The sequence below is a fragment of the Crinia signifera genome, chromosome 2 (genome assembly GCF_055691185.1).
Source record: "Crinia signifera chromosome 2, ASM5569118v1, whole genome shotgun sequence".
Classification (NCBI taxonomy): Eukaryota; Metazoa; Chordata; class Amphibia; order Anura; family Myobatrachidae; genus Crinia; species Crinia signifera.
The window spans coordinates 350894471-350921681 of NC_139218.1; the positions used below are offsets into that span (position 1 = coordinate 350894471).

At 42.3% G+C, this 27211-nt stretch overlaps 1 protein-coding gene across 1 annotated transcript in view; it reads right to left on the reverse strand.

Annotated features, from left to right (window-relative positions):
* Positions 1 to 16951: 16951 nt before the first annotated feature.
* Positions 16952 to 27211, reverse strand: part of FREM2 (FRAS1 related extracellular matrix 2) — a 191780-nt gene continuing 181520 nt past the window's right edge. The window contains exons 23-24 of the mRNA XM_083169759.1: positions 25589 to 25735; positions 16952 to 24437 (exon numbers count right to left, since the gene is read on the reverse strand). Coding sequence (XP_083025885.1) covers positions 23928 to 24437; positions 25589 to 25735 — 657 coding nt within the window. The 3' untranslated portion in view covers positions 16952 to 23927. The remainder of the gene's footprint in view (positions 24438 to 25588; positions 25736 to 27211) is intronic.

Genomic DNA, 27211 nt, shown 5'->3' on the forward strand with positions numbered 1-27211 from the left:
GATTGATACCATGGTTGAAAGATTTACCCAGAGAGGCTATGATATTGGGATTCTCACTGCAGCAAAAGATCGAGCCTTAGCAAAGCAACGCAGTGATTTGCTTACCTATAGACCTAAAGACACTGACATTGCCAGCAAACTACCTTGGGTCAATCATTTTAATGTAGTAAGCACTGACATCAATCACATTGTCAAGAAAAATTGGCCGATTGTACGGTCTGACCCATTGGTACATTTGGGCGATTGTTCCATTATGTCCTGCTATACAAGGGGGAGGAACATTCGTGACCTCCTAGTTAAGACGGATGTGGCTCGTCTACAGCAATCTGGTAGCGAGCAATTTCTTTCCCAACAGCCAGGTTGTTTTCGCTGTCTCGGTTGTATAACGTGCCGAGCTCTTACTGTATCTGATTCTTTCTGCCATCCTTTCAGCGGGAGACGCTATCAGATCCGACATAGGGTGTCCTGCATGACACGTTTTATAGTATACCTTATTACGTGTCCCTGCGGACTTAACTATGTCGGTAAAACTGAGCGTACCCTCCGTGAAAGGATGGCAGGACACAGGTCCTCTATCAAAGCAGCATTGGAGACTGGGCGGAGTGACCATTTTCTACTTGCTAAACATTCTATACCCGCGTTGAAATACATTATCATTGACCACGTACCCAGTAGTCTACGACGGGGTAATCGTGGCTTAAAGCTACTTAGATGTGAAGCTCGATGGATCCACAGACTAAATACATTGGCGCCTAAAGGGCTCAATGAGTCTGCTGGGTTACATTGTTTCATTTGATTTCGTTTGACAGTATTGTAGCAACCTATTGAAGTATATTTATTCTCCTGTCATTGATTCTTCTATATGTCGACTTTTCTATGTGTCGACTATTATATTCTATTATGACATATTAGCGATCTCTGCTTTTTGCTTAACATTTCTTTCCTTGTTTCTTGTTGTTGTATATTGTTTTTCATTTACACCTAGGTGATACTTTTGTATGTTGGCTTTTATATTTATTATTGTTTTTACTATGCACTGTCTTGTTGGTATAAAAATGTCTAGCTTCCGTACACTAACCCAGTATCCTAGTTACCGGCGTGACGTTTTTGCCGCCCACGTGACGTGCGTTAGCCCTGTCAATGAGTGACGCCAATAGTGCGCATTGCGTGCATTGGCTTACACTACAGGCAAGTGCTGATGACATCGGTGGTGTGGCTGACAGAGCGCGGGAACAGGTAAGTGAGGGCATGGAGGTATACAGGTATATATTGACTGTATGTATCATTATGTTTGTATTCCTGTCCTGAAGAAGAAGCGTAATAAAAGAGCTTCGAAACGTTGGCATCTATGACGTGACTCCGACTTTACTTTCAGCGTGTGCCGCCATTACTGCTGTATTATATATATATATATATATATATATATATATATATATATATATATATATAGCAGACATACAGCCAGCACTCACCACCTCCAAATATCAAAGCTTGCTGGGGTGCCTCCTTAGGGCTGATGTAGTCCAAACACAATAGAGAAAGTAAGTAGCACTCCTCAGACTTCCAGCTGAATAAAACTTGCCCAACGGCATTTCGGGGCGTACCCCCGTCTTCAGGGACGCGCATAACTTCACAGGTATACGCGTCCGCTCGCCACGCTTCGGGCTCGGTGGCTCACTGTGCTCGCCACACTATATAAAATCAACTCCACGCCAACGTGGATAGTGGGGGTATGAGAAGGTCGGAGGACGCGTACCACCGCCCCACGCGGGCTCGCTGCGCTCGCCACGCTTCGGGTTGGCGGCAATAGTGGGGTGGCGTTAACAACGGGGGGATAAAAAGGCCCCGTCTGATAGCATTCACTACGCTTCTGAGGAAGGGCATCTGTGCCCGAAAGCGCGCTTAAGCTGTGTGAATACTACCAAACGGATCCTGTCCTGAGGCCGGAGAGGGACTGCACATTCTGATATCTACCGCTGGTCGGTTATTTGGAGGACTTGCATATTCCGAAGGCACAGTTCTGGGATCCTACTACCCTGCGGGGTTTGTTGCTTGTTTTTATCGTCCACATGTGAGTGTATCTAATAAATGTCAATTTTTATTATTGTAAAACGTCTCTGTACTATATACTTCTCATCGAGTCCACAGGGATTATTCATGTGGAAGATTGGATTGAAAAGACCTATTGATATGCGCATAATATCCTACTGAATGTGAGTGTATTGAATAAACATCAATCAGTCTCTATTTCAGACGTCATTGCACTATGGTCTTTCTTTTTCTGAGTTTCTTTTAGATCATAGAGACTCTAAAGAATTACACATTAACACGTTGTGTAAGTGATATCTATACTCGCCAGTGGATGTACACAAATATTGTTGTATTGTCTATGTTTTTAAGCCACGGTGAAGGCTTTTGTTGTATTTCCTAGGCTGAGTTTGTTTGCGCTGTGGGATATTTAGTAATTTCTCTCTTGTTGTATTGTGTATCACCATCACTAAAATACCCTAGCTGCATAAATGTTCTCTTTTAGAGAAAACAGGAGAGATCTCCTGAAGGATTTATTCAGTAATGAGATACAATCCAATGTGTCTGAGACAGACCTAACCACCACTATGAAAAAATTAGAAAACCTTATTTTAAAAGAGAATAGATGTTGGTGGGAAGTTAGTACCCTCGAAAAGTACTTATCTGAAAATTTGGTGCCAAGAGGCCTCAAAATTCAGAAGGCCCCATCATTCCCCCCTACAAATGGGGATTTCAAAAAAGATTGGGACCTAATTTTAGAGCAATGTTCCCTGAAATTAATGAATTTGATTATCAGGGAACGTAAACGGAACCTTGTGGAATTCAATGAAGGAATAACTCAGTTACAGAAAGTTATAGAGCCTTTAAAAGATTTGGAGGAGTATAAAAGAATTGAAGCTGAAATTATGAGGAAGCTAAATAAAGAAACTGGGGAGTTGAAGGATAAAAAAAGAAAAAAATATCAAAGAGACCTTAATGATCTAAAAATACAGAATATCACACCTCCAGAGACCCCAATTTTAGTATCAGCATCAAATCCTCAAATAGGAACCCCTTACCTAAGAAAACCACGCCCCCAAAAATTCCAAAAAAAAGGAAAGGGACCAAAGGGGAATTGGAGAACTAAACCTAATCCCCCCAGCAATAGGGACTCCCCTTGGAGATATAATTATGAGAACAATTATCAGTCAAATAGAAGACAATATGACTCCCCCAGATTTGAGAATTATGAGGAACCTAATCGGTATGAACCCCTGAGGAGGGAAACACCGATGAGATCCCCTTTTCCCAGATTCGCCCCAAAAACCAGGTGGAGAAATCAAAATGGAACACAAAAATAAAAACTAGAGGAAAAAGAGGAGGCCTCATTAACAAAAGGAATAAGAATAGAAAGAAAATTACCAATTCACAAACTAATCAAAATATTGAACCCCTAGAAAGTGGTACAAAGATCTTCAATTTGAGCAAAAAAACTCTAACAAAAACAGAAGAGAGTGTGCTAAAAAGGGGATTAAAATATTGTCCAACCAATAAATTGGAAAGTTTTGACTTTTATATAGACCTTCAAAAATATGTTCGTAAACTTACTGTTAAAAAATTCTTTTTGAATAAAGATAATGCAGAGGTTGAGGGCACTCAAGTCCAAACAAATCAGTTTCGCCCAAAGTCAACATTCTACCCCGCGCACCAGAAAGGAGCATTCATCGAATGCTTCAACAAAATAGTGTTAGATGAAGTGGAGAAAACCCTTAAAAAAAAGAGAAAGAACTGTAACCTCACCAGAAAGGAATGGCAGGCTTTAGAATCTTTAAAAAAACAGAGAGAAGTTATTATCAAACCGGCGGATAAAGGTGGAGGGGTGGTCCTTATGGATGCGGAGGACTATATCATGGAAATTAACAAACAATTGGGAGATGGAAAAACTTATGAGAAATTAAAAAGTGACCCGTTAACACGGATTTTGAAGTCACTGTTAGTGTTAACCACACAAGCATTGGAGAATAATGTAATTACCAAATCTGAATTTGAATTTCTCAATCCAACAGATGTATCTACCCCAACGATGTATGTCCTCCCAAAAATCCATAAGGACCCCCTCCACCCACCCGGCCGCCCTATAATATCTGGGACCAATAGTGTCACCTCAAATTTGTCTGCCTTAGTAGATCATTATCTACAGCCCTTGGTGAAGAACACTTATGCTTATATTAAGGACTCTAATGAAGTGTTACAATTATTGGATGAAGTAACATGGAGAGAGAGTTATACGATGGTTACCGCCGATGTTTCTACACTCTATACCATTATTAGAGAAGAAAAAGGTTTAGAGGCGGTACAATATTTTCTCAACCAAACCTCTCATTCGGAGGCCTTAAAAAACTTCATCTTGGACAGTATAAAGTTTATACTGAGAAATAATTACTTTTATTTCAACGGGTGCTATTACATCCAGCGGGTGGGAACAGCAATGGGCACCAGGTTTGCCCCCAGCTATGCCAACCTCTTCATGTCATATTGGGAACTTCAAACCGTATGGCATGGGGGGGAGCTGGGGGCAGGCCTGGTGCTATGGCGTCGATTTATCGACGACATACTGTTCCTGTGGGATGGAGATTATAATGAATTGGATTCCTTTTGTGAAAAACTTAATGAGAATAGTTATGATATCAAGTTAACTTTCTGTAAAAGTAAAGAACAAATATGTTTCTTGGATTTGAATTTATATATTAAAGATAACCTTTTGCACACAAAAATTTATAGAAAACCCACTGATTCTAACAGCCTTATTGAAAAATCCAGCCAGCATCATGAAAATTGGCTGAATAGCATACCCTACAGCCAATTCTTGAGGGTTAAAAGGAGTTGTACTGAACAGTTGGTGTATCAAGAACAAATTAGCGAAATGAGCACTAGGTTCTTAGAAAAAGGTTATAATGCAGACCAAATAGAAGAAGCCCAAAGAAAAGTCAATGTTATTGATAGAACCAGCCTAATATCCGGATCTAAACCACAGAAAAAAACAGATGAGAAACTACAATGGTCATTTATCACCAAATACCATTGCCAGCATAAAGAAGTCGAACGTATCTTCAAAAAGAATTGGCCAATTCTTCAGAAGGACCCAATTTTGGGCCCTAAACTACCCAATTATCCAGGCTTTATCTATCGGCGATCCAAAAGCATCAAGGATACCGTAGTAAGAAGTGCATTGGAAGTGCCTAAAAGGAGTAGTGAGAGAAGCCAAGGCTTCCATCGTTGTGGCCTCTGTTTGATGTGTCGAACTACGAAAGGCACAAGCAAGATAAAAGAATTTACAGTAAAAGGCCAGAAATACCCTATAAGAGACTTCTTAACATGTAACACAAGGAATTTGGTTTATGCATTAGAATGCAATTGTGGGTTAGTATATGTAGGCAAGACTACAAGATGCTTGAAAGTCCGCCTATCGGAACATATATATAACATAAAAAAAGGCTTTGATAACCACACGGTGTCTGCACATTTCAAAAAGGTACATGGTTCAAATCCAGGATGTATAAAAACTTTTTGGGGGATCCAGTCCATTAGTCCTAGCTGGCGTCACAATAACTTAGATTCCAAACTAGCGAGGACGGAAATGGAATGGATTTATAAATTACATACCCTGGTACCACTGGGTTTGAACAGTGAGTTCGAACTCAAGTGGTTCTTGTAACCATGAATCTTTTCGAATAGGGTTTTTTTATATATACTTGGTGGATGTATTTTATGTATGTGATATCAAGTAGATATATCTTTAGGTTGCCGTTTTTTAGATAATGTATTTTTTGTATATTTTCTGTATATGTAATTGATACTATGTTTTTTAATTTCTTTGTATATACCTCCTAAAAAATGGACTGCACATTGTGAGCTGGCTTGACAGAAGGTTTACTCCATTATCCATACTATTCCATATAAACTGGACTTTAGAAAGGACGGGACTGAACGTGAACCATATCGTAAAAATGGAGGTGCGTTCCGGAAGAAAGGAATTGCGTTTCACAGCCAGGAAATGGACGGAGGGATATGTATGTGACGCTCGTAACGTCACTTCCGGTTACTGAAATCGGAGCGTTATGTCCGGGAGACCGGAATTGTGCAGCTGTTATGCATTGGTAATTGTGGGAGGGGGATAAAAAGGCCCCGTCTGATAGCATTCACTACGCTTCTGAGGAAGGGCATCTGTGCCCGAAAGCGCGCTTAAGCTGTGTGAATACTACCAAACGGATCCTGTCCTGAGGCCGGAGAGGGACTGCACATTCTGATATCTACCGCTGGTCGGTTATTTGGAGGACTTGCATATTCCGAAGGCACAGTTCTGGGATCCTACTACCCTGCGGGGTTTGTTGCTTGTTTTTATCGTCCACATGTGAGTGTATCTAATAAATGTCAATTTTTATTATTGTAAAACGTCTCTGTACTATATACTTCTCATCGAGTCCACAGGGATTATTCATGTGGAAGATTGGATTGAAAAGACCTATTGATATGCGCATAATATCCTACTGAATGTGAGTGTATTGAATAAACATCAATCAGTCTCTATTTCAGACGTCATTGCACTATGGTCTTTCTTTTTCTGAGTTTCTTTTAGATCATAGAGACTCTAAAGAATTACACATTAACACGTTGTGTAAGTGATATCTATACTCGCCAGTGGATGTACACAAATATTGTTGTATTGTTAACAACGGGGGGGCATTAACCATACTTAATACCCATGAGGGGGCATATACAATGAGAAATTGGCCATATTGGCCCCTTTCCCATTGCTCCCTATGTAAAATCGCGTTGATTGCATCGATCGCATTGCATGCCATTATAATGGCATGCGACCGACGCGATCAACGCAATTTTAACTTTAAAACTCATTTAACATTGTTCTCTATGGGAAAATCGCGTTGATCGCGTCGGTCGCATCGCATGCCATTATAATGGCCCGCGATGGACGCGATCAACGCGATTTTCTCTTTACCGGCAATTAAAGCTGGTAATTGACAGAAAATCACGTCCATTGCGTCGATCGCATGCCGTAAGTACCTTAACTTAAGGCATGCGATCAACCCCGACGGGCGCCGTGCTAGGAAAGAAGTACCAAATATTATATAATGTACTTTGAAATTGCTTTGTAGTAAGAACAGAGAACATCCAATAAAACCCTATCATCCACATCAGGAAACTATGGACATGGAGCCTCAGGTTCCTCAGAACACCAGGCGGTCTAGAAGCGAGTCGGTTGGTAAGTACTCAGGGTTACTGAGAAGTGGTGGTAAAATAAAGTTTTCTATTTTTTTATTTGAGAAACCTTTGCAGATCATGGGTATCATAGTATTGCAATAGTTCTGGTCCTCGGAAGGGCGTTATCCTTTGCTGCATTCCCAAAAGGTTGTGCCAATATTTTCTGTAACTGATTGCTGGTACTCTCATTGATTCTTATTAGAAACACCTTAATAATTGAGTTCCACATGGGTGCAGTGCCCATATATATTGTAATAGGAAGTCCCAGTTTTAGACCCCTCCATTTCTTATTACATCTGATCCACAGTAGTATATGGGAGTACTCCAGCCCCTGTAAGAGGAGCCAGAAGCCAATCTCCTCCAAAAATCCTCTTTGACCAATTTTGTGTATTTCCACTAGTTTTTGGCTGACTGTAAATCATAGAATTACCAAAAGTAAAAATTAACACGGCCTATGCCAGATTCCAGCAGATCTAATTGTATATCCTGCATGGGGTCTAGTGGACTCCAGTCAGGCTTTTCAGAATTGGAGGATTAACGTTGTCCTAAATATTACGCTTCTGCTGCTGATTTTTGGCATCGGGATGCAGTTCAAATCCCGGCAGTCGGAATCCCGGCGTTCAAAACCCCGACACCGGAGTCCCGACCGCCGAAACCCGACACTTTCTCCCTCCGTGGGTGTCCACGACACCCATAGAGGAAGAATAAATTAGTGTGCCGAGCGCAGCAAGCACAACGAGCCCGCAAAGGGGGGGGGGTTTGGCCATCCACATACCCCCTTGTCAGGATTTCAGCGGTTGGGTTCCGGCGTCGGGATATTGACCGGGATTTCATACCAATCCCTTGGCATCTGCTGTGGCTAAGCAAACTAATGCTATTCTTAGTAAATTCTAAGCCAGCCAGTTATAATGTGTGTGGATGCTGCATGAATTTTTACGGACATTGATCAAGGAATGTCAAAACAGGCTGATAGGTCACTGTGATGTTGGGGGAACAATCGGTTGGGAATTTATCTCTCTCCAAGGGCCTGATTCATACCTTAACTGTAGAAATTTGCATGGTGTCCGATTATCAATACACTGCGCATGCCCACGGTTCACAGTGCCTATGGGTGAAGCCATTCTGCGATGAAATCCTGCTACTAGTTATATTTGCACTCCGTTTGCAAAAAGATTGATATAAAGGAGGTGTCCGGGGGTGGAAGCTGGCCGTCTAGTGGGAGTGTCAGGAGAAACACAGGTGTGCAAGAAAAAATGTTGGGCGCGTCAGGAAAAGCACAGGCATGCCCAGGCATTTTAGGGGAGGGTGTGTGATGTCAGTAACAGATTACATCACAGCCACTGAGAGAGTCTCGGGATGACTTGTGCCCAGTGTAAAAATCATCTGATGGCGAGCCTGTTACTAAGGGTTTTGGACACATCCATTGCACAGTGGTCACATCAATTCGCAAGGCGGGATTTCACTCTGGCGGGGTGGTGTCTTAACTGAACGCTAGCCTTGCAAAGCTGTGTGATCAGTTCTGAATTACCCCCAAGGCTTAACACATCTTCCCCATGGGAACAATTTTTTTTAAAGCAAGCCTAAAAAGAAGTATTTGAGGCATTGGTTTATAAATGCACAGTGGAGTATAGGCAGGGCCGGCGCCACCACTAGGCAGCTCTAGGCATTTGTCTAGGGCGCCGGCACCTGGAGGGCGGCAGTTCACCCCTCACCCCCAGCGAACTGTGTAAAAAAATTGCTGCCCCGGCGTCCCTGCAGTGCTGGGGCGGTCAGGGGTGTCCGTGCCGTAGGGGTACCTGCGGTGCCGTCATGTGTATAAAGCTGGCTGTGGCCAGCGGGGTCCCTGTAGTGAATAGCAAATAACTAGCGCTAGTTATTTGCTATTCACTACAGGGACCCCGCCGGCTGCAGCCAGCTTTATACACATGACGGCGCCGCAGGTACCCCTACGGCACGGACTCCCCTGACCTCCCCAGCACTGCAGGGACGCCGGGGCAGCAATTTTTTATACAGGTACCACCCCCCCTCCCTCCCCCCGGCATCGGGGCGCCCCCACCCCGACTCGCCTGGGGCGCTCCGGTGCCTTGCACCGGCCCTGAGTATAGGGGATGGTTATGGGTCATAGGGGCTACAGTATAAAGGTCCACATACATTAGGTCGACCACTAAAGGTCAACAGGGCTTAGGTGGACACATAAAATAGATTGACAGGGTCAGAAGGTTGACACAAGGATTAGGTCAACAATGGGAAGGTTGACAGTAAAAAGGTTGATGTGAGTTTTTCACGTTTTTTTCTCCTGAATGTTGATGTAAGTCGACATTGACACCGTAACAGTGTATCTCATCCCCTCACATGGCTTGCTTCTCTCGCAATACTTCAGGCAATAGTTTAGGGCTGGGGCAAGTGTGCACTTATAATAATGGTGGCTATGCAGCCAAGAATATAGATTGGGGTGGCAGCAGAGATACGTACAAGTCTAATATACACCTCTAGTACCATGCACGCAATGTGAGAGCAATTGCGTCTGACTCTGCGTCTCTACATCGGCAACTTTATCTGAATCATCAGCAATAATACAGTACAATTTGTTTTCGATGCTTTCAGATACTGGAAGAGGAGGTATTGGCGTCTGTGGCTGGGTCCTGCTGATCATATCCGCTCTGTTTGCTGCCATCACCTTCCCACTTTCCATCTGGTTCTGTATAAAGGTAATTGCATGGCAGATCCAAAATAAAACCAGGTTTCCTGAAACCTGTACATAAAATAATCCACTTTATCGTTTGTAAATGTTCTAGGTTATTAATCAATATGAACGCGCTGTTGTGTTTCGGTTGGGCCGTATGGTCTCAGGAAAAGCCAAAGAGCCAGGTAAGTGCTTTTTTCATATTAACAGAAAAGTTAAGTAAAAAAATAAAGAAGGTTTATGTGTTACTTAAAAAAAAAAGTGCATTATTAGCATACATTTTTGAGTTAATGCCTGGTGGTAATATAATCAAAATTATTTTTCCTTTTTATTGTATGATGGTTGGAGGAGAAAGGAGATCAGTCTATTTGTATGGCCTATGTGTACGGTCATATTCCAACCCCATTAGCCCGATCCTAATCTGTTAAATCCTTTTTCCACCATACGGCCAAGTCGGAGGAGGCAAGCATAAATAGCTGGCTTTGATGAAGAAAATATACAGACTATACAATATAATCAGTTTGTTCTGTACTGATGCTCTTCACTTTGTCTGCAGGGATGATGCTCATTCTCCCCTGCACGGATACTTTTATAAAAGTGGATCTCCGGACTAAATCATTTGCGATCCCACCACAAGAGGTAAGCAAGTTGTGCCGTAACCATAAGTTCTGTCATATATTAAATCCGCTAACAGGTGGGTGAATAACATTGAGTATCTTGTTACAATGGCGACCTGGAAAGGGGTGGGATATATTAGGCAGCAATTGAACACTCAGATCTTGAAGTTGATGTGTTGGAAGCAGGCAAAATGAACAATCGTAGGCATCTGAGCAACTTTGACAACGGCCAGAATGTGATCTTAGATAACTGGGTCAGAGCATCTCCAAAATTGCAGGTCTGGTGTGGTGTTCCTGGTATGCAGTGGTTACCTTCTATCAAAACGTGATCCAAGAAAAGACAACTAGTGGATCTAGACAGGGTAATGGAAGCCCAAGACTCATTGATAGGGAGCAAAGGATAGCCTGCTCTATCCTGAAAATTCCTAAAAGGTTAATTATGGTTATGAATTGTGTCACACCACACTGTGAATCACAGCTTGCTGCGTATGGGTCATAGTGGCCATGTTCAACCCTGTCTGCCAAATGGTCATGTATCAGAACTGGACCATAGAGCAATGAAAGAGGGTGGCCAGGTCTGATAGTTAATGATTTCGTATATAGATGGCCAGGTGTGTGCGTCATTTGGATAGTATCAGGGTGCACTATGAGAAGAAAAAACAGAGGTTTGATGCTCTGGGCACTGTTCTGCTGGGAAACTTTGTGATCTTGCATTAATGTGGTTGTTCCACTGACCTAAATATTATTGCAAAGTACACCCCTTGATGGCAACAGTGTTCCCTGACTGCAAAGGCCTCTTTCACCAGGATAATGTGTCCCGAAACTACAAAAATGGATCAGATCCTAATCCATGGAGAACCTTTAAGACAAATTAGAGTGATGGGTGCGTTCTATGCTGATTTGAAGGTCAAATCAGCATAGAACGCACCCATCACTCTAATTTGTCTTAAAGGTTCTCTATGGATTAGGTCACAGTTGGTGACTGTACCTAAGGCGAAATGGCACCCATGATTGTACCATTTCAAACTTAAATAAAAACATCTAATTAATTATTTCTCTCTGCTATCTGTATTTTTTAAATGTTTTATTTATTTTTGTGGGACACATGGTAATTATTGAGTTGTTTGCTTTGAATTGTATTGCAGGTCCTTACTAAAGATTCTGTAACGATCACAGTAGACGGAGTGGTGTACTACAAGATCATGAGCGCCATAAAATCGGTGGTAAATGTGAGCGATGTGTCATTAGCAACTTCCCGGCTAGCTGAAACCACACTGAGGAATATCTTAGGAACACAAACTCTTTCCAGCACCATGTCAAACCGTGAGGAGATCGCTCAGAGAATGCAGGTAAGATTATTCTGTTTGTACTGTATTGTGAACAGGTGGTAACTGCCTGGAGTCATGAGTCATACTAGGAATGGCCATCAGTGGGTTAACCATCAATGGTCACAATTGATGGTACCATTGATAGATAACATTGATTATATCAACATTATATTAGGGAACCATCAAGTTGTTGGGGGGGGGGCTATGCTCAATGTCCTGACACATTCTTTATTATCAATGGCGGGAAACCATCTGGTTCTCCATAATTGGTGGCAAATTATGGTTGATAAATAAAATGGAGGACCTAGGACTGGGTGAAAATATCTGCAGATGGGTAGGGAATTTGCTGTGTAATAGAGAACAAAGAGTGGTTGTGAACAGTGCCGTATCAGATACAATACCAGTACTAAGTGGAGTGCCTCAGGGTTCGGTTTTGGGGCCCATTTTGTTTAACATTTTTATTAACAATATTGGGCAGGGGTTACTCAGCAATGTATCCATCTTTGTGGACGATACAAAATTAAGCAAAGTTATTAAAACATCAGACGATGTCACCACGCTTCAAAAGGATCTTGCAAATCTAGAGGAGTGGGCTAAAAAGTGGAAGATGAGGTTCAACGTGGATAAATGTAAGGTTATGCACCTTGGGAGACACAACCAGTGTGCTAGTTATAACCTTAGCGGAGAGGAATTGGGTATTTCAATACTCAAAAAGGATCTAGGAGTCCAAATAGACAGCAAACTGGGGTGTAGTGCCAATTGTAATGTAGCTACAAAAAAGGCCAACAAAATTTTAGCATGCATTAAAAAGGGCATTGAATCTAGGGACCCAAGGGTAATTATGCCACTGTATAAAGCATTGGTAAGACCTCACCTCGAATACGGTGTACAGTTCTGGGCCCCACATTATAAAAAGGACAGCATTGAAGTGGAAAAAATCCAGAGATGAGCAACAAAGCTTATTAGGGGAATGGAGAATTTAAGCTACGAGGAGAGATTAAGCAATTTGGGACTATTTACATTAGAAAAGAGACGTTTAAGGGGGGACATGCTCAACATGTACAAGTATATCAGGGGCCAATATAAGTAACTGGCAAACACCCTTTTTTCAACAAGAAAGGAATCTAGGACGCGAGGGCATGAGTATAGATTAGAAGAAAAAAGATTTTGTTCAGCTAGAAGAAAAAATTTCTTTACGGTCAGAGCAGTCAAACTTTGGAACTCTCTTCCTGGAGAGGTGGTGTCGGCAGAGACACTGAGTGCATTAAAAATGGGGTTGGACAAGCACTTGTTGGTTAATAACATCCAAGGGTACAAATAAGAAATATAATCTGTCCCTAGGTTGAACTAGATGGACGCAAGTCTTTTTTCAACCTTACCTACTATGTAACTATGTAAAATTATTCTACATCGCCCATATTTCAGCAAGTACACACACCACTATGTTACATTACCCCCCCCCCATATTACAGTCAGTACACACACCACTATATTACAATAACTCCCCCATATTACAGCCAGCACACACACCACTATATTACATTACACACAGCCCACCCATGTTTAATTCAGTACAAATACCACTATATTACATTACACACAGCACCCCCCTCCACATATTACACACATTAAACACAGCCCCTACTCCCCCAGAAGACACAGCACCCACCTGGCTGTCTTGCTCCTTCCTGGGAGGTGCAGGGAACCGGCAGTGTGGCAGAGGAGGCAGCCTCCTCTGCCACTGCATGTGGGAGGGTAGGAAAGCCTGATTTAGGCACGGATTGCCTGGTACTTTAGCTCTCTCCAATGTTTATTACATAGACCCCATATGTATTTTATTTGATCACAGGACCTGTAGACTAATACACAAGGCTGCAATTTTGTCTTCTAGTCACTACTGGATGACGCTACTCACCCATGGGGAGTGATGGTGGAACGCGTGGAGATGAGAGACGTGCGGCTTCCTCTTCAGCTACAGAGAGCTATGGCTGCTGAAGCAGAGGCAGCACGAGAGGCCAGAGCTAAGGTCATTATAACCAACTAAAGTCATCCAACACAAGCCATACATTATACACAAATGACATATACAGTATGTTGGACTGACACATGCCACAGCCTCATGTACCTGCTGCTTTCTCTGTAATTACATCCCACTTGCCTACCTTCCCAGAACAGCTGAGAAGCTCCTGAAATCAGGTGGCTCTCCTGGCTCGCTGGAAAGGTGGGCAAGTGTCCTGCATCCCTCCGGACCCCTTACAGTTGCCCACTTGTAGATCACAAGTGGATGGACCAAGGGAGACCGGATAACTGAATCACTTCATTATAGCCCCGCCCCTGCTATACAATGCCTGGTTTATGGCACTGTATGCCACCCAGGACAACGATTGGCGTCGCCATGCGAACTCCCATTCTCGGACCTGACGGCGCAAGTCTAAGTCTGATTTAGGTTTGCTAAGAGGGTAAAAAACATTTTTTCAATCCATCAAATGATTTTGGACCCGTACACTACCCTGTGAGTGGATGTTTATGCAAAACATCTGTTTGCAAAGAGGCGGACATTAGCGCACCACCGCGCGAGGGGGGGGGGGGGGCGGCGGACGGACGGACATTTGCACCCCCGGTGGGCGGCATTAGTTGGCTCACTAATTTGGCCCCCTATATTCAATAGCTTTCTTGGTTTGTTCATTCTGTTTCAAAATAGTAATAAAAAATAATGCTTGTGTGGTTCCCACTATAGGTGGTAGCGGCAGAGGGCGAGATGAATGCTTCCCGGGCTCTGAAAGAAGCGTCAATGGTTATATCTGAATCGCCCGCCGCTCTACAGCTGCGCTACCTGCAGACACTGAATACAATTGCAGCAGAGAACAATTCTACAATTATATTCCCCATCCCCATCGACCTACTACAGGGCTTCAGTAAAAATTAAAAACAGCGCTTATGGATTGGATGTTACATGTTATTAAATAAACCATACATAGAAAACTTTACATCAGCTGTCATGCAGCAACTGGAAGGCTGGTGTGGTGAGTTCCCCAGGTTGTTATCATGTGGCCATACTGAGGAGAAAGAGCTGCGCTGGTTTATGTATTTACTCTAGATATTTTTGTAGTACTGTATATCCCTGGATTATTATTATTATAGGAACAGTAAATGCCTCCCACCAGCGTCGGAAGTTCTTCATAGTTGCCTGGAGGCAAGACAGCTGTTGGTGCCCATCCTCCCCTATATACACACACCACACACATATATTAGAACATTCCAGAAAATATTGAAACAAATCTTGTTACATTACTTAGTCATACCTGGGATTAGAACATGTGACCTGTCTCACTGGAGGCAGCCACCTTCCTGATATAGCTATTTGCTCCTGTGCTGTAAGTCTGAAGATTACTTCTATGTATATATTGTTAGTCCAAAACCATTGCTATTAGGCTATACCATGTAGTGTAGTAAGTTACCTTCACATACCTTGAATTTGCCACAGCAGCCACAGGGGCGATTTTGATGGCTTTTACTTAACCGATTTAAACTTGCAGGGGAGGAAAGATGACGATAACGATATATGGTATATAGTAGTTATCTACTAGATAATGGTGTATTAGTAGGCAATAATTGAATCAAAATATGCATTTTGGATGTTATAATTTTTCTGTGTGTTGTTGAATGCTTGATACAGAGATATATTCTTAACAGTATACATTCATAAAAACATTGGTATGGTTATCAAAACTGCTCAACGCTGTTCACTGGGGGGGGGGGGGGGATGCGGCCTGCTCCAGCAAGCGCCCTTTCCACCGGGGGCGGGCGCTGCTCACCTACCCCCGAGGAACACCCGGCTGTTGGGAGGGTCATCAAGATTCCCGCCCGACGGACAGGGGTTTGCGGCCACCACTGACCTGCACTGATGCCATAAATTTAAATGTTGGGCTGAGATTGGACGCCCTCCAGCAGCTGCCTAAAGCTGCCTAGTGGTAGCACTGGCCCTGCATATACTGTATTAGCTAAACACACACAACAAAAAGTTTTTTTTTTCAAAATAAAACAGAAATTATGACATCACCATCTTATTTATGGAGCATTGTGAGTGCTGCAGGATATAGACTGTTATACCATTTATTTACAGCTGATGGCACCCAGGGTAGTATGTATGTATGTATTTGGGGTCCTAACTTTTACTTCTACATCTGTGGCCTCCGGTATGCAGCTACACTTATCCGGGGGAGACAGCACTTCCAGAAAGAGTTGACTCTTGCAAAGAGGGAACTTGCAGAATTTTAACCTGGAAGTTTTATTTAGGGATGGCCATTGACCATCGATAAGTCAAAATCATTGATGATTTATGGCCGATGTTAAACACTTTTGCCATCGATGGGGGAGAACCAGATCGTTTGCTTTTTTTTTCTCGAAGTACCAGGACATAGAGCATAGCCCTGCCCCCGTGTTTTGATTGTCCTACAGGCCAATCAGTCAAACAAAATGGATGACCATCGATAGGAAAAATATCGATGCCCATCCAATGCATAGTTCAGCACTATCAATGGCCAGATGCAATATTGCCATTGATGGCAACAGCAATGACCATCCTTAGTTTTATTGCCTGCACAATCAACAGAGAACGGAGGAGAGGAATCCCTCTGATCCCTCTCTGGAGGCTTCTTATGAGAAGCTCATCTACTGTATATTCAACAGCTGCAGTTGACTATGGTGTAGGAGTTCTAGAAAGTAATATTGCATTTCCAATATGAGATCACTTCACCTGGATGTATTAATAAGCACAAGCTCTGAAAGGAGCCTGTCCCTGCATTGAGCTCTGTGAGCTGTTGGGGAGGGGTCTGGCATGTGCCAGGAACCCTCTGATTGGTGGATAGGTAACATATAGTCCATACACTACAATGGGCGACTGCCAGTTTCAGGCTACGGTAGCTGCCGGGGTCAGTATCGGGAGGATTGTTAGGATTCTTATTTGTTCCAGTCTGAAATTCAAATAAGTCCTGCTGTATTTCACTGTTTAGATAGCAGATAAACCAACATGAAAGTAATGGAAAAAGACAATGTTTATTGCAGACCACTTGGTGGTTATGGGTCAGAGTTACACATTGTTTTATTAACACCTTAGTTTAATAACTCAGTACAGACACTGGAAAGCTGCCTTATGTAACTACTGTATGACAAATGGCAGTGCTGTATAATAAGACACTGCAATCAGTAACGGCTAGAGGCTGGCTGAATACTATTATTTCTTAACATATATTACACTTGCATAGAAAACAGGACAGGTTTGTGTAGATATAAAACCATTGTTCATCTATTACTCTATTTACTGCACTTTCAGGTATTACACTGTACAATGATATATTGCCTAAAATTCTCTTAGTGAGACAGAGAAATGTTTCAAAGTAGTGCTTATCATACAGTAACATTTACAGATAGAGTGGACTGTAGTGTACATACTGATGCTGAACTCACCATTTTATTTGCACTAAATATATAAACAAATATTTCAGGAATTATCAGGATTAAAGAGTATTCCCTTCTTTAGAAACAGATAGTAAAAATATTCGCAGATAAAACGTCAAACACCTTAATAATGGCACAGGAAATTTCAGACATGTATTTCAAATGTTACAGGAAATGTAGCATTTTGTTAACAGATAAAGCTGCAGTCGCACACGGAATATAGGCATGCTGCATATCATTTAGTCAGCAGAAGCTGCATCGTATTCCTATGTTATGCATTTAATAAAACAAGTTGTAAAAAAGTCAATCGGACCATCCGTGTCACAGCTAGAAGAGCTGTTTAGCACAAAAGGAGGCTAGATGTATGTGGTCACATCTGTATAAGCTGATAAGCCCATGGGCCTTATTTTGGTTCACTCTTTCTGACAAAATACTTCTTAGATGGACAAAACCATGTGCACTGCAGGGGGGCAGATGTAACATGTGCAGAGAGAATTAGATTTGGGTGAGTAATTTTGTTTCTGTGCAGGGAAAATACTGGCTGCTTTATTTTTACACTTCAATATAGATCTCACTTTGAAGTAAAACCCCACCCAAATCTAGCTCTCTCTGCACATTTTGCATATGCTCCCCTGCAGTGCACATGGTTTTGTCCATCTAAGAAGGATTTTGTCAGAAAGAGTGAACCAAAATAAGGCCCCATATCTTTGAACAGGTATTTATAGGGTATGGGAAAAAGAGGCTGATGGTGTCCCAATGCCACGCACCCCGGGTGAAGCTAAATTCCCTAATGTTAAAAAACATGCCCCTTTATTTGAATGAAAAAAAACAAACAAACCTGAACTTTGGGGTTACAAGTCAAACTGAAGGCCCATACACACTGGGCGACTTTGATCTGAAAGCCGCTCAAAACAGCAAGTTTGAGTGGCTTTCAGCTCAAAGCCGCCCAGTGTGTACGGCCCGGCGATGAGCAAAGTGCTGCTGTGCGCTCCCGCATCATTCCCAGCAGATGAGCAGCTTTGAGGACAGGTTTACATAGCGCTGCGCTATGCAAAGCCGTCCACTCCACGCTGACAGCACCGGGCAGGGGCAAAGCCACTCAGTGTGTATGCACTGAACGGCTTTCCCCCCAGCAATGACAGCGATCATTGCTGTCCTTACACGCTGGGCATAATCGCCCAGTATGTATGGACCTTTAGTCGCATCCTAGAACAGTTTGGGGATACTGTGTAGAACTGAGCTCTTTTTTACCAGATATTTTGAGCATCTCTCACAGAGCTGTTAGCACTCAAAGGGTTAATGATGTTAATAATACTACAGGAACAAAATCAGGTCCAAGTTACATGATTTTAAAACTAAATCTTTTGATGGTGTTTTTGCCAAAACCTGCGCACATATCTAGTTCCTAGTCAACAGACAACCTACATTCTTATGAATTTACATTCAGCCTCCTCTGTTCTGTGTAGGTGACAGGGTCACTGGACTGAACTTATTGTACAGTATTATAAGGCTATTGCCATCATTTACAGATTTGCACCATATTAACTATATAATCTACAGCAGGGGTGGCCAAACTGATCCTTCAGATCTACCAACGGTCAGTGGCGTAACTACAGTGGGTGCAGGGGATGCAGCTGCTATGGGGCCCGGCCACTTGGGGGGGCCCCATGGACAGCTGGCATTCCCCTGGCCTGCACCCTTTTTTTTCAGGTGTTTTTCAAAAAAAGTACATACTGCAGTGCAGGCAGCGGCTGTGCCGCTGTTCCATGCCGCTGTCACATGCCCCCCTTCAGCGGCGGTAGAAGCAGGAGGCAGACACTGCCGACTGCAGCACACAGGAAACCGGGCGCTGGCCGCGCTGCTAACCACAGCGGACAGAACACCTGGGACTGATTTCTGCAGGACATTGAAGAAAGACTACGCGCTGATGGCTAGAACAGGAGACTCAATGCTGATGGCGGAGGACCGCGGGGCACAGGAGACCAAGCGCTAATGGCTTAGGACTGTCCGCAGGAGACGCACCGCTGCTGAATGCAGGATACAGAAGACCCTGCGCTGACATAGCTGAGAACGGCAGGGCACAGGAGACACGCCACAGCCTGCGCCACTGAACAGGAGCAGCGCGACGGGTCCCAACTCTGTGGAGTGCAAAGTTGTGAGGTATGCTCTCACTCCCCCCGACTCCCTCTATCTCTCCACTATTTCTCTCCCCCTGTTCTCTCTCTAGCTCCTCTTTGCCCTACTCTCTCTTCCCCCTCTCTTTCTCTCAACACTTTATCACTCCCCCTCCATCTCACCTCTCTTTATACAGTATATCTTTCTTCTCCCATCCTCTTTTCCCACACTTTCCCTCTCTCTCCGACTCTGACAGTCTGTCACTCTCTCTCTCTCTCTCTCTCTATACCCGACACCTTCTTTCTCAATATGTCTCTCTCCATTTATTTTCCTTCCTGTCTATTCCCCTTTCTCTCCCCTACACCCTTTCCCTCTCTCACACATGACAGTGGTGGTTGGGGAGGGGGGCCCTTTCAGAATCTTGCTATGGGGCCCGCACGGTTATAGTTACGCCCCTGCCAACGGTCCACATTTTCCAAGTCACCTAGCTGGTGCACAGCTGTAGTCATTACTAACTGTCACGTTGTCAAACCTGCTGCATTCATTCCTACTATAGATCTACAGGTTTCCTGAAAACACATGATCTTGTGGACAGGTGTGGCCACCCCTCATCTACAGTATGGGCCCAATCGTAAACTTCAAGGCACAATAGAATGTGAACGAACACTATTTCATATATTTACACTGACCTGTAAATTTGGTTAATGTATAAAAAAGTTTTAAATGAACAGGAAAATATTATAATTGAACTTAAACGTCAACATTCACAATGAAGCAAATACAACTTAAATGCGAATTCAATTAAGGATGACTAAAATGGTATAATCCTTTACATTTGAAATGAATAGACAAAGAATAAGAAAATTGGCATATATTTGAATTATGGCGCACCTAATAACCAGTGCCATAATACACAATTGTCAGACCTATTCCAAATATTCTTATGATAGGATCTTTCTATATACTGTGCACATAGTTAAAAATATAATAATAATAACAACAATACATTAATAAGAGGTTCAATGATTTCCAAATAATAAATTACTTGTTCCCAACATGTTATTTTATTCAGTATGTAACGTAATACAAAAAGTCTACTATTTTCTTGATGTCATTCAATTGTGACAAAGCTGTTTTTGTTGGGGTCTTGCCAACCTGTTCTGTCCCCGCTGGCTACAACAAACTAATATCTGAAATAGGGGGATATGTATCAAACCATCCAAAGCAGCCAGCTAGGTAAGTTGCCCATAGCAATCATTCATATTCTACCCATCATTTCATAGAACGTACCAGATAACTAATATTTACAGTAGAATCAAATTGGTGGACGGCTCCTCTTTAAGGGTGCCGGACAGGGTACCGACAGTCGGGATCCCGACAGGCATTCACCCGACATCGGGATCCCATCTGTCAAAACACCGACAGCCGGGTTCCCGACGGCCACCCGCTATTTTCCCTTGTGGGGTTCCACAACCCCCATTGAGGGAGAATAGAATAGGTGGCTCGCGAAGCTAGCCACTGTGCCCGCAGCGTGGTGAGCCCGCAAGGGGCTTAGTTGCACTCACCATGCTGTCTGGGTCCAGCCAGTCGGGATCCCATCGTCGGGATAATGACTGTCGGGATAATGACTGTCAGACTCCTATACCACACCCCTCTTTAAAGGTTTATACATCTGTCCCATGTCTGACATTAGATAACTGCCATTATTACATATTGGTATCAGAAATGTGTATTTAGCAAACACCAGAAACAAGCCTTCTCAATTAAATGTAAAAATTTCGTAACAAACTTTAGTACCTTACTTTAAGATTAATTCAGTGGTTCCCAAACTGTGTGCCGTGGCACTCTATGGTACCCCAGGACACTTGCAGATGTGCCTTGAATTGGTGGTCCAGGGCCAATTCAAATAATTTATGGTTAACTAACAGGTTGCTGGTGGCTGCCAATCATAAAGTATGTAGACAAACAGAAGTAAATCCTGTTCTTTACCACATAATTGAAGCTAAAGATAACATACGTATAAAAATTTACTTAATAATTTTTCTCTAAATTTCTCAAGAAAATTTTGGCTCTGGGGTGTCATGAAAAAAATTCTCTAGAATGTTTGGGAACCATTTTTTAAATTTGTAGTATTGTAAATGAAAATGTATGTAACTTCTATTAGTACCCTTATATAAAAGAGCCATAAATAACTTATATATAGGTAGTGGGTGGTTTTTAGAGGCTGTCTTTCGTGTTCTTCAGCAAGATTCCAGGTGATAAGGGGGTATTCAAAATGGGATTCCGACAGTTGGAATCCTTGGCCGTTTTCATCTTAGACGACAGTAACTTGACGCTTAATCCCCCCGACCCAACTGCTTTGCCATTCCGCCAAATAAATGCGCCAACCAGCGGGCAGCAATGATTGGGAATCCCTTGGGGGATCAGGGATATAATGCATGTTAAAAAGTGCAGATTCTGTGATCTTTGCAGGGATCGTGATTTTTATACGTTTAATATCCTTACCCCCTCCAACGCTGCTGCCAGGGTATCAGGGGATTTCCCAATACACTGCTGGTGTATGGATACCTTAAGGGGCCAATTCAATTAAGTGCGGAAGATGCTGGTATCTATTTTAGCAGCAGCAGTTCATTTTGTCTAATTGATATTGTGTATACCATAAATAATTTAATAAAACATCAATTTAACTTGTTATACATATTAGTTTCCACATATAAAACTGCAGTGCATCCGCTGCCTAATCAGTGACTCTATTCCAGCTATTTTGGGAGAGCAGCCAATACAGCCTATCACATCAGAAAGAACATGTTACATAACTGTGGCCTTAGAGTTTCTTGGATAGTTTATGAAGCAATTGTGCATATAAACCAGTGGGACCAAAGATTAGGACTACTATGCAAACAGGAGCCTTAAGACTTAAAAGCTTCTGACAAGTGCCTTCTGTTTGCTCAGAAAATGCATGTGCCCCTTTGACTCACGGTTTTATCATTAGCCCCAATCTTTTCACCTCGGTTTTAATTTTATTTTTCTAATAAAGTAGTTCATGAGGTTAAAGGTGATATCTTATTTTCCAAGAGGAACCTGGGAAGTAATTTAAACCATGAGAAATACACACCTCTAGGCCAGTTTTGGCAACAGGTAGCTTGAAGGTGACATATGGCCCTCAACGTGGTTATGTGTAACTCTAGTTAGCAGTAGTATGGATGTCACAAGGTATTACCACATCAATTCTGTGTAGCAAGGAACCAAATTGCTACATCTTGCTAATTATTGGAGGAGCAACTCCTATGTTGACATATGTCACTGAATGCTGGTGATGTCATAATGCAATATGATACTTAGATGGAAAAGAGATATTCCTGCAAAATACTCTGCACCTCATCAATGCTGTAGGGGTCTAGACTATGGGACAATTACAAGAATGGGACCGATGTCATAATTGCGAGTGGATAAATGCCCATGTCTATCATTACAGATCTCTAAAATACTGAGTGCAATAAAGTAATCTTGTCTTCAACTATCCTAGACTGTGCAGCACGTTATCTTATTTCTTACACTAGCAATCATTTTATTTTAGTAGGTTTGTACTGTATTAAAATGACCACACATATAAAAAACACAATAAAATGACGTGCTGGTAGCTCCTTTCCCCCCCTAGACTAGCACCATATAATGACAAAGGTATCTTTGGCTTACAGAGGAACACTATTAAAAAAAGTGTCAGTATTTGTCATCACCTTACAGCAGGCATGTCCAAATGATGGCCCTCCAGCTGTGGTGAAACTACAAGTCCCATCATGCCTTGTCACCGTTTTGCTATTATGGAATGCTAAAGCTATGGCAAGGCATGCTGGTATGTGTAGTTTCACAGCAGCTGGAGGACCATAGTTTGGACATGCCTGCCTTACAGCAGTAACTGGATCATGTCACTTGTTTATATATTTCCAAAGTACTGTACAAGAAAATAATATTCTTCATAATAATGATAACAAGGAAAAAATAATAGCAATATGACATGTATACTATGATCGCTAAACCTCCAAAGTTAATTGGATAGGATTTTAACGAGCCCTCTCTAACAATGAAGAGACAAGCTATCAGCACCGTTGCATATTTAAATTTGTATTAAATAAAATAAAAGAAATATAAGAGGATGACCCCCATTTTAGAGTTTAAGTTCAGCGCCTCTTCATGTTCAGTGCATGAATTCAGGTTGTCAGGAGTTCCTTAATACAAATGCAATGACTTTTATGTTCCGGTCCCATTTTGTGCCTCTCATGGTCCTTCCAACACTTTAAATATACATGAGGTATTTAAGAGTAGACTGACCAATGGGGGCACAGTGTATGTAAATATGTTCTGAAAAGAGACATTAGCTGAAAATGTAAAGTGTAGAACTTTTGAGGCACTTCTACATGGCTTGATCAAAGATCCAAAAGGTCAAACCTCCGAGCTGTCCGTACTGTAACCGCGAGGAGGCATCATGGGCTCGCTGCTTCCCGACTCCCTCCCCTCTTCCTTCTTTTTAGACTTCTTCTTGCGCCTCAGCAGGAATATAATAATAGCTATCAAGCAGACCGCAAATAATAATACTGCGGCAATGATTACTACGACGATGACAATGTTGAATTCCGTTTCCTTATTATTTAGCTCCCTTGGGATAACCCCATCGATAGTGAGATCTTTTTCAAGAACTGTTTTCTTGTTGCTGCGTTCCAAAATGATGTGTTGGATATTGGTTCCCCTGTTGTTCTCAATGCCAATTTCCTGAGCAACTGTTGGGGCCTCGTTGACGTCTCTCTTCTTACGGATGTTGAGGGAACCTCCTAAAAGACCGGTGTTGGATAGAGAATGGTACTCAACGCTTCTCTTTCCGATACCTCTGTTGGCATTTTCTTTAGACCTCACAGTGTAGATTGTGTGTATGTACCACTCTCGTCCAGTAGAAACCTATAAAACATGCACAACAAAATGTTTTTTTTTAGAAAACAACACCCATGTACTGTATAATGGTTTACTATAGGCAGTTCCAGATTTAAAGTGGGGGATACTTTTACATTTCAAAATAGTTTTCCCAAAATCTAGACTCCTGGTGCTTCTAACAGGTAGGGTGATACAGGTTCCTATAATTAAAGGGAAACTTCTTTTCTAGATAACATAGTCTTCTAGTTACATTATATAATATAATATATAGTTATTGCAGAAAAAATAAGCAAACAAATAAGAGCAGGAGATGGAATCTGCACACCCACAGCGGCAGGAGGCTAACCACCATCAGTAAATGCAATCAATTCTCCAAGTCGCACACCAAAAGGCAGCCTCAGTGCCTAACCACTTACCACTAACTCCACCGCCACAGTTGCACCACTGAAGTCAGTCCTCATTTCTGCATCAAGTATCATTCACCAATTGACTGCAACCCCATAATTACACCCAGGGCAGTTTTCAATTATTGCCATTATGTCAACATTTCCTGGTCATTCCTGTGCATATTTACCCTGAGACTCCAATCCCATACAAAAAGATTGCTGCCAAAATTTACTGTATACCATATATCCACTGCAGTTACATTTGGAATTGTGGCATCAGTTAATATAGCAGAATCAATTAAGTATTGGATTATTACATTCATTTCCAATCCATTTAACTATTCATATTGCCTATTAGTTCAATAAATAACATTGAAGATTTATAATCCACCTTGGCCACCATTCGTTTAATATATCAGGGACATACATTTGGCTACACGATACCACAAGTAGCATTCCTACTGGTAAAGTGGATTTTTTTCCAGGGGGGGCCCACCAACATTTATCTAGCCTCCGGGTGACTGGGATGATCATAGACAAGCAAATAACCAAACACACTGTTTAAACTGTGATGACTAAGTAGCACTGCTAGTCCTGGAACTGCACAATGACTTACGGCTCTTTGACGATTGAGGTATGATTTATGGATAAGACATGTTTGTGGCTTGCTATGTTATTTATAGAATATACATATACATTGACTACTAATATTTTGATCAGAGACAAAGGTGGAATCTGCTAGCTGATATCATTATTGTTTTAAACAAGTGTTAGCTGTCGGTGATCACACACCTGGAACAAAGCAGTGGAGTCAACTTTAAACCCGTCTGATCCAGGCTGCCTGACTAGAGGTAGCGCCTCGGGATCATCCGCCGCCAGCTTGGCATTAAACACGATGCTGCCAAATTTCTCAGCTTGTGTTTCTGGCTGTGCTTTGTCCTGTAGGCAAATCAAATGAATGCAAATGGTCAAAAACCTATTACAATAACACTGCTATCAATTTAAATCCGCAGCGAACAGATAAAACATAAAAAATGTACAAAACATGGTAAATAGATTCAGGAACAGAATACAGAATACATTTGTACATGATGAATTTTAATACATACTCTACTTTCCCGGACGAAGCAAGAAAATAGATCTCCCTTACCCCATATTAGCTATTGGAATTTTGTGATATACTGACAGTAGCATAACAATGGCACTGAAGCACAAGCGGTGGCTTGCGGTAGCCGGCCCTGTAGAGGCGCATGTTATCTGCACTTTTCAATGGGTCTGGCCATCCATATGATCGAAAGTGATGTCCCGGCCCCCTAGTCACCATGGAAACAAGCAGCAGCAGCCCTAAAGGCTGATTGTCCCCTTGTGCTCCCCATCCCCCTGTCCCCCACCCGCCTTGTCAGTTAGACACAGCGCGTGTCGGCTGTGTGCCAGATAGTGTGAGGAGATCTGCGCGTCTAGTGAGACAACCAGTCAGCACACCCGTATTGTGTGTGCCCCGCAGTGCAGAGAGCAGGATGGCGCCATTAGTGAGAAGAAGCCCCAGCACTTCACCCCAGTGGGGGAAGAGCTGTTAATCACTGCCCGGGAGTTCCCTGTGTGTATAGTGATGCGGCGCTAGAGCCGCTGGCTGCCTCACAGACCAGAGCTATTAGACTTATACTACAAAGAGACCTCCATTACCCTCAATCATCTACTGCAAGCTGCAGTGTAATGATAAATACCTGCACCATACACCTACCTGTTATACAGTATATATCTGCTATTCTGCAGATCTATAAGTTAACCCTTTGGTGACTGAACTCTGTGTTTATTACTACAAATAAACCACATTCCTGGTTAAGCTTCCAAAGCAGTAGTAGTAATAGTAGTAGTAGTAATAGCAGTAGTAGTACTAGCAGTAGTAGTAATAGTAGTAGTACTAGCAGTAGTAGTACTAGCAGTAGTAGTAATAGTAGTACTAGCAGTAGTAGTAATAGTAGTAGTACTAGCAGTAGTAGTAGTAATACTAGCAGTAATAGCAGTAGTAGTAATAGTAGTAGTACTAGCAGTAGTAGTAGTAGTAGTAATAGTAGCAGTAATAGCAGTAGTAGTAGCAGTACTAGTAGTACTAGCAGTAGCAGTAATAGAAGTAGTACTAGTAATAGTAGTAGTACTAGCAGTAGTAGTAGCAGCAGCAGCAGTAGTAGTAATAGTACTAGCAGTAGTACCAGTAGTAGTAGTAGTAGTAGTAATAGCAGTAGTAGTAGTAGCAGTAGTAGTAGTACTAGCAGTAGTAGTAATAGTTGTAGTACTAGCAGTAGTAGTAGTACTAGCAGTAGTAGTAATAGTAGTAGTACTAGCAGCAGTAGTAGTAGTAGTAGTAATAGTAGTAGCAGCAGCAGCAGTAATAATAGTAGCAGTATTAGCAGCAGC